Below are 12,460 nucleotides of genomic sequence, written 5' to 3' on the forward strand. Positions count from 1 at the left end.
CCAAACCGCTGCGCCACCCAGGGATCCCTGTAGTTCATTTTTAAATAGCATTTTCTCTCCTTAAAGAAGTGTAGTCATAAACATTTATTTTTAATACCAGTGTAAAGGGGAATGTTTTGTTTATTTTATACAGAAATTTGGTTGTTACTGCGTAAAAATTAACTTCCTGGTCTATTTTGATTTGATATCCTGAATTTTCCCTGAGTTCATTGCTTACTTTTAAGTGTTTTTTTGGAATTATTTTCCTCCCTGACAATGTATATGTAAACAAATTATTTTATTCCAGTTGAATGATGTTAAAGTCTTTTATTTTATTATTGCCTAATTCCTATGGTAATCTTCGACTTAGGGGCATTGATGTTTTCCTTCTTTTCTGTCAGACACTTTCTTCTAATATTTTGTTTGATATATGGCAAATCTAGGAGAGCTAATGAATTTTTTTTTTGCATGAGAATCAGCTCCCTAATATACGGTGTGATGTGGGATCTCAGGACAGGACAGGAAGTCTGTTCACAACTTCTGGCCAATTCTCATCGGGATACTGGTGGCTGTTGAGCTTGATATGTTTCTTTTTACATATGAATTCGAGCCTTTAATCTGATAAGACATTACCAAATATCTTCTCCCATTCTGTAGGCTGCCTTTTAATTACACTGAGTGATTCCTTTGTGTGAAAATGCTCTTTCTTGATGAAGTCCCCATACTTCATTTTCCTTTTCTTTCCCTTACCTCTGGAGACTCATCTAGAAGTGCTTGCAGCTGAGGTAGAAAAAGGGCTGCCTGTGTTCTCGTGAGGATTCTGATGGTTTCCCAACTCATTTAGATCCTTCATCAACTTTGAGTCCATTGTTGTGATTATGTAAGAAAAGTGTCCCCTTTCATTCTTCTGCATGTGGGAACAGCAGCCTGGCAATACGTTTACCCTCATCTTCACTCTGCTAATGCACTGGATATGCTCCCATTTCAATCAGGTCCTGGAGAAGACCTGTATTGCTCCGTTGTTCCCTTTGTGGATGGCTTTTGATGTGTCCCAAAGCTTTACCAGGAAACAAGGGTTTTGAGAGACATACTGGATTGTATGATTGTGATTTAATGTTCATTGAAATTTTGCTTAAATTCTTTAATTTCTTCATTAACTTATTTCTTCTTCAATAAGATGTCCTTTTAGGTACATTTATTTATTTGTTATATATTTTTTTATTGAAGGTTGATTTCCAACACATAGCATAGCACCCCAGACTCATATGGTCAAGTGTTCCCCTCAGTTCCCTTAACCCAGTCACCCCATGCCCCCATCCACTTCTCCTCCCACTACCTCTTATTTGTTTCCCAGATTTAGAAGTCTCTCATATTTTGTCATCCTCTCTAATTTTTCCCACTTATTTTCCCTCATTTCCTCTATAATTCTTTACACCATTTTTTATATTACCCGATTGAATGAGACCATATAATGTTTGTCCTACATTTGACCTACATCACTCAGCATAATATCCTCCAGTTCCACTCACGTTGAAGCAATTGTTGGGTATTCCTCCAATGTGGTGGCTGAGGAATATGCCATTGTAAATATAGAATACATGTTCTTTATCCATTTATCTTTCGACGAACACCAGGGCTCCTTCCACAGTTTGGTTATTCTGGACATTGCTGCTATAAGCATGGGAGTGCAGGTGTCCCGGCGTTTCACTGCATCTGTATCTTTGAGGTAAATCCCCAGCAGTGCAATTGCTGGGTCGTAAGACAGTTCTATTTTTAACTCTTTGAGGAACCTCCACACAGTTATCCAGAGTGATTGCACCAGTTCACATTCCCACCAACAATGCAAGAGGGTTCCCTTTCTCCACATCCACTTCAACATTTGTTCTTTCATATCTTCTTAATTTTCCCCTTTCTCATTGGTGTGAGGTAGTATTGCATTGTCATTTAGGGGCCTTCCATGTGTTTATTGGTTTTGACTTGTTTCATAGCATATTGGTCTGAACCTATTCATGAAGTGAATTCAACCATTCTGTACTACTTGACACATGAGTTGTGACCATGTGTATGATGTATTCTGGAGTATTTTCCACGTGCAATAAAGAAGAATGTGTATTCTGCTTTGGGAAAAATGCTCTGATATATTTGTGAAGTATGTCTGATCCAGTATGTCTCTCAAACCCCTTGTTTCTTGTTGAGCTTCTGCTTAGATGATTCTCACTGATATCAGGGGACATTGAAGTCCCCACTGTAAAGGTAATAGTAGCCATGAGTGTCATTAAGTTTAGGGTTAATTGGTTTGTGCACTTGTCTTCTCTGAAATTAGCAGTATGAATATTTTGAAAAGGTAGATCTTCTGTTGGAGAAACAATTTTTATAATATAGGATCCTTCTTCTTCCTTTATTATAGGCTTTGCTTTAAATTCTAGATCAGCTCCTATTAGTATTGCTCCTCTTCCTTCCTCTTGACGTCCATTGACATGATTAGTGGGAGTTTGCTCCCTCACTTTCAATCTGGATGTGTCTTTTTATTGAAAAAGAGAGTGTGCTGGAACTCCTGGGTGGCTCAGCTGTCCAGCACCTGCCTTTGACCCAGGGTATGATCCTGTAGACACAGTATCAAGTCCAACAGCAGGCTCCCTCCATGGAGCCTGCTCCTCCCTCTGCCTTTGTCTTTGCCTCTCTATGTCTCTCATGAATACATAAATGAAATCTTTCAAAAAAAGAAAGAAAAAGAGTCTTTGCTATGATTTTCTCCAATATACGTTCTGTCCTTCTCTCTCTTCCTTCCCTTTATGGGCCCTAAATATTTTAATTTAGTTTGAACTAATGGCACTAGTGATTTTTCAAGCCTTTTGTGGTCCATTATCTGTGTTTCTCTACTTTCCACACCTTCGTTCCTTTCGATCACCTTGTCTTCGATGTCACCTATGCTCCAATTGACCTCATTTACCATGGCTGTTACGGATCTAGTTTAGACTCTATCTCACATTGATCACTTTTAATTTACAACTGAATTGGTTCATTTCTACACTAAGTTTAATGTAGTGTGTTTTAGCTTTCCTGAAATGCAACTAGTAACTTTAAAATTAATATCCTGTATTTGAGCTCTTATTTTTTACTTTATCCTTCTTAATTAGATCTATGGCAGAGAGTATTACCTCTGGTTCTTTCCTTTGTTGTGAATGGCATATGCTTCAGGAATTGTATTACTGAATATTTACTCCAGGCACACAGATGTAGTGATGCAAAGGGCACCTGAACCCCAGTGTTCATAGCAGCAAAGTACACAATAGCTAAACTGTGGAGGGAAATATGGTTTCCACCATAGAAGAAAGGATAAATATCATGTGGAATATACACAATGGGATATTACTCTGCCATCAGAAATATCAAATATCTACCATTTACAGTGACATTGATGGAACTGGAGGGTATTTTGCTGAGTAAAATAAATCAATCAGAAGACAATTATCATATCATTTCTGTCTAACATGGAATATACGTAACCTTTCAGAGTAACATTGGCTAATGCTGGGAAACCTGGGAATCATTCGAGAGGGGGACAGAACATGAGAAACCATTAAATATAGGAAACAGAATGAGGTATAATGCTGGGGATGTTAGTGGGTCTTTGGGTCATTGTGTGATGTGCATTAAAGAGTGTAAAGGATGTTATCAATACTGTGTGTTATAAGCACCTGATGGATTATTGAACATCAGAAAAGAAGTATGCAGTATAAGTTGGCTAATCCAATGTAACAAAAAACAAAACCATTTTATTTAAAAATATTATTGTAGCAAATGGTAGGTATTTGTCATTTCTAATGGCTGAGTAATATTCCATTGTATACATAAACCACATCTTCTTTATCCGTTAATCTTTCAATGGACATCGAGCCTCCTTCCAGAGTTTGGCTATTGTGGACATTGGTGCTAGAAATCAATGTGGATGGAACTGGAGGGTATGATGCTGAGTGAAGTAAGTCAATTGGAGAAGGACAAACATTATATGTTCTCATTCATTTGGGGAATATAAATAATAGTGAAAGGGAATATAAGGGAAGGGAGTAAAAATGTGTGGGAAATATCAGAAAGGGTGACAGAACAGAAAGACTCCTAACTCTGGGAAATGAACCAGGGGTGGTGGAAGGGGAGGAGGGCGGGGGGTGGGGGTGAATGGGTGGTGGTCAGTGAGGGGGGCATTCCACGGGATGAGCACTGGGTGTTATTCTGTATGTTGAACACCACTACAAATTGAACACCACTAAAAATAAATTTATTATAAAGAATAAATAAAATAAATAAAAATATTATTGTATCAAAGAAGATGTGGTCTATGTATACAATGGAATATTAGTCAGCCATTACAAACGACAAATACCCACCTTTTGCTTTGACGTCGATGGACGTGGCGGGTACTATGCTGATTAAACCAGTCAATCGGAAATGGATAAACATTAATTGGTCTCATTCATTTGGGGAATATAAAAATTAGTGAAAGGGAATAAAAGGAAAGGAGAGAAGATGAGTGAAAATTTCTGTGTGGGTGACACAACATGAGAGACACCTTACTCTGGGAAATGAACAAGGGGTAATGGAAGGGGAGGTGGGCGGAGTGTTGGGGTCACTGGGTGATGGGTACGGAGGGGAGCACTTGGCGGGATGAGCACTGGCTGTTATTCTGTATGTTGGCAAATTGAGCATCAATAAAAAATAAATTTATTATTAAAAAATAATGTATTTTGATGAAAGGTATTTTTGATAACAAATGTGTCAGGAAAATTCAGTTTCAATTTTTTTCAATCTATGCCTTTAATCAACCTTAATTTTGAATTTCTCAGATCATTCCCCCTGACCCTATGGACTATGTACTATGTTGTCTCTAACAACTCAGTCACTGTGTTCCACTGCCGTTAACTCTGTGATCTTCTGTAATCGCTTTGATGAGCTTACCTGATGCAGAATGAGCTCATTCAAGCAGAGATTGGGATATAATAAACTCATGTCAGAAAAACATTTTCCATTGTATACCTATATTTCTATTTTTCTTATCCCTCCTAAACTAACAGTATGGTGCTGCTTTGCAACTGTAAGTTTTTCGTGAATTCTTTTTACATTCAAATACTATATTCCATCTAAGAGAAGAAAACTATCTACCATGAACCTCTTCTATGGATTCATCAGGATTTTTGATGACAAATGCAGCAGGAAATTTCAGTTTCAAACCAATTTCAATTTGTGCTTCTGATCAACTGTAATTTTGGTTTTCTTAGATCAGTCCCCCTGACCCTGTGGGCTGCACACAGGACTTCTGTTCTGTTTCCAAATCTAGCCAATTCCATCTTTGTTTTTTTAATGTTTTATTTATTCATCAGAGACACAGAGAAAGAGAGAGAGATGCATAGACACAGGCAGAGGGAGAAGCAGGCTCCAGGCATGGAGCCTGAGTTGGGACTCGATCCCTGATCTCCAGGATCAGGCCTTGGGCTGAAGGTGGCACTAAACTGCTGAGCACCCGTGTACCCCCCTTTCCATCTTTGAATGGATCATATGCATCAGGAAGACTGCAAGCAGAGCCCACCACCCAAATGGCCTGTGTCACCTGCACAGAGACATGGAGTCCTGCCAATAATATTCCTGCAATTCTGGTCCTTTGAGAGCATCTCTGCCCTCCTTGAAGCCCCAGAGTCATTGCTAGATGGTGCATTGTTCCTTATGTCACTTGTTGGATGACCTTATGTGCATGGACCACATATGTCTATAATTATTTCTTGAAACACAATATAATATTAGTACAATATTCAGTAGACTTGTACAAACAAAAATGAGTCCTTAGGATCAAGAATCAGAGTAGGGGTGAAAATAAGTTTACGATACTCTGAAACAAAACACCAGGGTCCAAAGTTCACCTCAAACATATAAATCAGAAAAAATTCTCCACACCATCTTTAGTATGAGAAAATATGGGAAAGAGAAGTTAACATGTCAGAAGATTTAGGGGACTCAGGGCTTGTCACATCCTTGAAACAGCTGGATAGTTATTGAATCATTTTGAACATCCATGAAATCGATCAGAGTTGAAAAAAACAACAGCAAGACTGCTAATAGAATACTGAGCAGGTTTTGGTGTTTAGGAGCTGTGCGGTGTTGACATTGGAGAGATACAACCATGAGGAGGACAGCAGGAGGGAGGTTGCTTGCAGACACTACTGTCAAGAATTTTAAGGACAAGAGAGGAACGTATGAACTTGTACAATTCTACTGCTGCAGGGGACAAACCTTGCATGATGGTGCTCAAATGGAAAAATAGGGAAATTTCCTGGATCTAAGGACACCCTGAGTGCCAAGAAGAAAAAGTGGCACAATGTGATGCATGGTTAAGGACTGGAACCTATAGACGTGTGAACATTGGGTCTGAGTGCACGCGTTGTGCTTTGTTTCCATAAACTGAAAGCCGTGTGGTCCTGTGACCTCTATTCTGAAACCAGCAGGCAGAAACTAGACCCTCTCTCATGACAAGCCCTCAGAGGATGAGCCCAGGTCCACACTACAGAGCCTTTCATATTGTCATTTAGAGATCCATTCATGTGCCTGAGATACACCAGCCCAGACACAGGTACGGTGAACACATGATTCAGATGTCGACTGAGGACTGAAAGGGCTTTATGGCTCTCCTTTGAGGGCTCCCTGAAGACTCCGGGGTGCAAACATTCAATCCCAGGCTAGAGATAGGAGGCCATGTTCATAACGGCTCTCCAATGCAGCCAGGAAGAGTCACAATACCCCAAGACAGGCTTCAACATGGTGGGGTGTGAGCATCTACAGAGGAAACAACACAAAGAGCAAATGATACCAATCCATTGCCAATTGCACTGTGCATTTAGACATCCATGTAAACCCAGCTCAGGTCCAGGGCTGCACACTGCAAGAGGAACTGTGTGCTCCATCCCTTGCTCTACCATCTCACATCTATTTTCTGAATGTTCATGTCTGGGGACAGCTGCAATTTGTATAAATGTTGATGAAATCATCACAGCCAACCAATGCCCTGCTTCTGAGCATTCAGAGCTGCTCCCCTGCCTTGCTGACCATGAGTGGACTTACCTTCCCTGAAATAGCTTCACTGTCATGTAAGTTCACATGTAGACTATGGAATAAGATGGTAGAGCTGTTAGATATTGACATAACCAGGTCATGTTACTTGGTTGTTGCAAATTCCATGACAAAAATGATTGCATTTAAATAAAATGATAAAAACCAAATAAGTCATGTAGGACCCATGAGGGGTTCCACTGAGGAAATCCTAAAGGGAAACTCATCTCATGTCCAGAGGGAGAGTCACAGATGCAGGTGGGTTGAAATGAGGACACGGGGCACCAAATTTCATCCAGTGACAAGGGACACACCTAACAGCCATCAGTACAACACAACCCTGTAAGGTGATGGTGAGACACAAATCCCACTGGGTCATGTCATCCTCATCTTCTGGAAACATTATAACAGAACATCTTTAAATTGAAGTTCCAAAGTGTCTGAGTATATCTGACTCTCTTGTATCATTGTTCTCTTCTTCAGTGTGTCCACTGTGACTTTTTGACAGATACCTATGGTTTGCAACAGATTAGTCCTAGTTCCAGGTGAGAAATGCACCCTTCACTGGATGAGGGTGGTTACATGATACTTCTCACAACAAATACAGCAGGGCCATGCCTGTGCATCCATGTGTCCCTAATGTCTCTGTGTGTGCCATAAAAATCTTTGGATTATATGTTCATACTCTGTGAAAAATGTCCAGGATGCTTCCACAAGGATTGCTTTGAATATGTAGAAGGTTCTGGGCAATGTAGAGATTTTCATAGGATTTATTTTTGTTTTTTTTTTAAAGATTTTATTTATTCATTTAGGATAGAGAGAGAGAGAGAGAGAGAGAGAGAGAGAGGCAGAGACACAGCCTGACAGAGAAGCAGGACTATGCCAGGAGCCCGACATGGGACACAATCCCGGGACTCCAGGATTGCACCCTGAGCCAAAGGGAGGCGCCAAAGTGCTGAGCCACCCAGGGATCCCCAATATTTTTGATTTGTTTTAAATATTTATTTATTTATTCAGGAAAGTCACAGAGGCAGAGGGAGAAACAGGCTCCCTTCCAAAAGCCTGATGCAGGACACCATCCCAGGACCCCAGGATCACAACCCCAGCCAATTGCAGACACTCAACCTCTGGGCAACACAGGTGCCCTGACAATATTCGTTCTAATATGTAAGCACAGAATGTTTTCCATCTCTTTGTGTCTTCTTCAATTTCTTTCCTAAGTGCCAAACAGGTAGAATCATTTTGGAAAAAAAAAAAAAACAACAGAAACAAAACTACAGCTGGGGGGCATAACAATGTTTGCAGAAAAGCTCTACTATAAAGCCTTTATCATCAAGATAGCCTGGTACTGGCAAAAACAACACATAGACAAATTGAACAGAGCAGAGAGCTTAGAAAGGGCCCCTCAGCTTTATGGGCAACTACTCCTAAAAAAGCAAGAAAAAAATATCTAATGAAAGAAAGACACATCAACAAATGGACCTGAAAAAAATTGGACAGCCACCTGCATAAGAATAAAAGTGGACAATTCTGCTACAAAAAGCACAAAGATAATCACAAAATAATGAAATACTGAAATCTGAGACAGCAATTCATCTAAATCCTAGAGGCAAATTCAAGTAGCATCTTTTTGTCCTCAGTTTCAGTGACTGCTAAAAGGCACCTCTCAAAAGGCATAGGAAACAAAGGGAAAAATAAACTATTAGGACTTCATCAAGATAGAATCTGTACAACAATACAACATGCAACAAAATGAAAGGCAGCCTACAGAATAGGACAAGATATTTCCTTAACAAATTCTGCACCCAACAAAACAATCAATCCAGTCAAGAAATGAGGAGAATACATGAAAAGGCTTTTCTCCAAAGAAGACTGACCAATGGCCAACAGGCAGAGGACAAAAATGATCCACATGACTTGTCATCAGGGAAATACAAATGAAAACCACACTAAGATCCCACTTATACAACTCAGAATGGATAAAGTAAAAAGGCCAGAAACAATAAATATAAGGGAGGATATTGAGAAAGTGGAACCCTGTTTCATTCCTGGTGCGAATTCAGGCTTGTTGAGCCGCTACAGAAAACAGAATGGAATGTCCTGAAAATGTGAGAATAGAGCCACCCCAGGAGCCAGCCATTGCACTACAGGCTATTTACCCCAAAGACACAGATTTAGTGAAACGAAGGGACACTTGCATCTCAATGTTCACAGCAGCAAAGTCCACAACAGCCAACCATTCTATTGACAGATGAATGGATAAGGAATCTGTGGTCTATGTATACAATGGGATGTTACTCAGCCATTAAAAATGACAAATACCCACCAATTGCTTTGACGTGGATGGAACTGGAGGTTATGATGCTGAGTGAAATAAGTCAATTGGAGAAGGGAAAACATTATATGGTCTCATTCTTGGGGAATATAAAAACAGTAAAAGGGATTATAGGAGAATGGAAAGAAAATGAGGGGAAATATCAGAGAGGGTGACAGAAGTTGAGAGACTCCTAACTCTGGGAAAAGAACAAGGGATAGTGGATGGGGAGGTGGGCGGTGGATGGGGGTGACTGGGTTACAGGCACTGAGGGAGGCACTTGATGGGATGAGCACTGGGTGTTTTGCTATATGTTGGCAAATCTCACTCCAATAAACATTATACAAAAAAAAAGATGTGCTTTATATATATAATGGGATATTACATAGCCGTCAGACATAATGAATAACATGAAATAATGTTTCTGTTAACATGATTGGAACTGGAGTCATTATAGTGAGAGAAATAAATCAATCACAGAAAGACAATGATATGGTCTCATTGATATTGAGAGACCATAAGGGAAGGAGTGAAACTTAGTGGGTTAAGACTAGAGAGGAAGACAAATCATGAGACACACTTAACTCTGGGGAAAAAAATGAGGGTCACTGAAAGGGAGGAGGTGGGGAATGGGGTAACTGGGTAATGGGAGTTAAGGAGTTTATGTGATGTGATGAACACTGAGGGTATAGTGAATGTTGGTAAATTCAATTTAAATAAAGAAAAAAAATACTTAAGCCCATGCCCCCTGTTGGAACACCATACATGAGCTGGGCAGATCAAACAAGAGACACTCATTCTCACAGATCTGGTGTCTGGGTCGTCTGAGGTCCAGGTGCAGGAAGCTGTGGTGTCTGGAGTGTGCCCACATCCTACCCCATCCTTTCCCAGTCACCTCACATGGAGCCAGGGTGCAGGGAGCTTTCCCAGTGCTGGTGTATAAGTGCCCTGATCCCATCATGAGGCTGTACCTCCCAACCTAAGTGGTCCCTAAGGCTCCACCTTCTCCCCCATCACATGGACATTAGGTTTCACCACAGGGATGGTAAAGGTTACAACCAGTGAGCTGACGTCAGCACCTGAGGGATCCATGAGTTTTTCCCAGCAGGTCGAAGGTCCTTCAATCCAGCTCCTCAACGTGAGGATCCTCATGGTCCAGTAGAAGCTTCTAGTCTCTGAGCACACCAAGTACACATAACCTTCAGAACCAGATGGTTCCTTGGGGAGCGGACAGCTTCCATCTGAGACCTGGGTAGGATCTTGGCCTATTTGTATTATTATTTAAAGTTTCGTGCTGCTTCCATATATTATTCATCTCCTTTCCTTATGATTCAGACACTTGTCTACTGAGGATGACCATGTTTCTCTTTTGTCCTTCCAGTTTTACCCTGGTTTAGTGAAATTCCTCACACCATATCCAGTCTTTATTAACTGGTAGCTCCCTGATATTCCTTCCTCATTCTTCTCCTCCACCCAAAGGAAAAGAAATCAAACAATAACCCAGGGGTTCCCTCTTTTGATGCAGTTGGGACACTAACTCCACACAAGCCCTTCCTGGAGCAGGACGCCGTCCCCACCACTGGCCCACAACACACACCTGGAGCCAATGTCATTCCCTGGCACCATATAGGCATTTGTGACATGATGAGAGGCCGGCCTGGCTCTCATCAGACATGAAGGTGAGGGTGATGAAAGGTTATACTCTCATTATTGTGTGTGTGTGAATGACCTCTGAGCCCACTTCCCTACCATGTCATGCTGGGAATCTGTCTCACTCCCAGGCTGTTATTAACATTTTTGTATTATATTTATTTTCTCTTGTGTTGATTGGGGATTCCTCTATACCAAGATGTGCAAGACAGCATGTTAGCTTGGGGTCCTGTGATCCACAGTGAGTGCCACTAGGACTCATGAAAAGCTTCCGATGATGTGAATGGAGTTATTTGTAATTGATTAATATTTCGGGTCAGGAAAAGTTGAGTACAAGTAAGTGTTTGTGCTATCATTGAATTCTAAGTCTCTTAGAAAGAGACTGAAATGGTAAACACATAATCAAGTGTTGAGAGGGGCTCCCTGGGGGAAACTGCTCTTTGGAGAGGAAGCCCAGACCCTGACAGGAAACCTGCCCAGAACCTCCATCTGCACTTGCTCCTGGGCCTTCAGATAGAAGTGGTGAGGAGTTTGCACCCCCTGGTGGTCCTGATCCCCCTCTACAGGGAGGTTTGGGTCTGGGCTCACACTGAGGTCCCCTCACTGTGTCTGCACAGTAATACACGGCCGTGTCCTCGGCTCTCAGGCTGTTCATCTGCAGATACAGCGTGTTCTTGGCATTGTCTCTGGAGATGGTGAATCGGCCCTTCACAGCATCAGTGTAGTATGTGCTACTTCCATCATAGCTAATAGCTGCAACCCACTGCAGCCCCTTCCCTGGAGCCTGGCGGACCCAGCTCATTTCATTGCTACTGAAGGCGAATACAGAGGCCACACAGGAGAGTCTCAGGGACCCCCCAGGCTTCACCAGGTCTCCCCCAGACTCCACCAGTTGCACTTCACCCTGGACAACTGCAGACACAAGACATCCTGGTCAAACAACTGTCCCACATCCCCAGTTTCTCTCACTCATCTCCACTCACAGACTCAAGATCTCTGGTTCTCTATGAATTACCTTTTAAAATAGAAACAAGGAAAACCCAGCTGAGCACAGACTCCATGGTGGTTTGTCTGCGTTGTGTCCTGATCACTGAATAGGATCACCTGGGGATCCTGAGGCTGGGACTGACCTCCCGGCCACAGGCTCAGGCCTGGGCTGGTTTAATCAGTGGAGGGAGGTCCCTATTTGCATGTCCTCCAACTACATAACCAGCTCCAGACTTACATTTGTGTATTTAAAAGCCAGCACAAGTGTTGCACCACAATTCTATAGCAATTTGTGTAGATGGCCTTCTCACTATATGAAATTCTAAGCACAGTTCTTTTTGAGTTTCTGCATGTATTTCCAGAGACACGCATGAATATAGGTCATTTTACGGAGAAATTTCAATTTATTAGTAAAATTTAATCCTAAATATTTATTTT

At 41.4% G+C, this 12,460-nt stretch overlaps 4 gene segments (V, D, J or C); all 4 read right to left on the reverse strand.

Annotated features, from left to right (window-relative positions):
- Positions 1-12,460, reverse strand: part of LOC112930265 (immunoglobulin alpha-2 heavy chain-like) — a 1,136,867-nt gene that overhangs the window by 603,564 nt on the left and 520,843 nt on the right.
- Positions 1-12,460, reverse strand: part of LOC112930321 (immunoglobulin gamma-1 heavy chain-like) — a 931,325-nt gene that overhangs the window by 462,039 nt on the left and 456,826 nt on the right.
- Positions 1-12,460, reverse strand: part of LOC112930269 (Ig mu chain C region-like) — a 551,713-nt gene that overhangs the window by 406,567 nt on the left and 132,686 nt on the right.
- Positions 10,376-12,154, reverse strand: LOC140599447 (immunoglobulin heavy variable 3-23-like). The segment is given in 3 exon segments: positions 10,376-10,603; positions 11,640-11,947; positions 12,051-12,154. Coding segments are annotated over 3 exon segments (582 nt in total).

This window comes from Vulpes vulpes, chromosome 6 (genome assembly GCF_048418805.1).
Source record: "Vulpes vulpes isolate BD-2025 chromosome 6, VulVul3, whole genome shotgun sequence".
NCBI classification, from domain to species: domain Eukaryota; kingdom Metazoa; phylum Chordata; class Mammalia; order Carnivora; family Canidae; genus Vulpes; species Vulpes vulpes.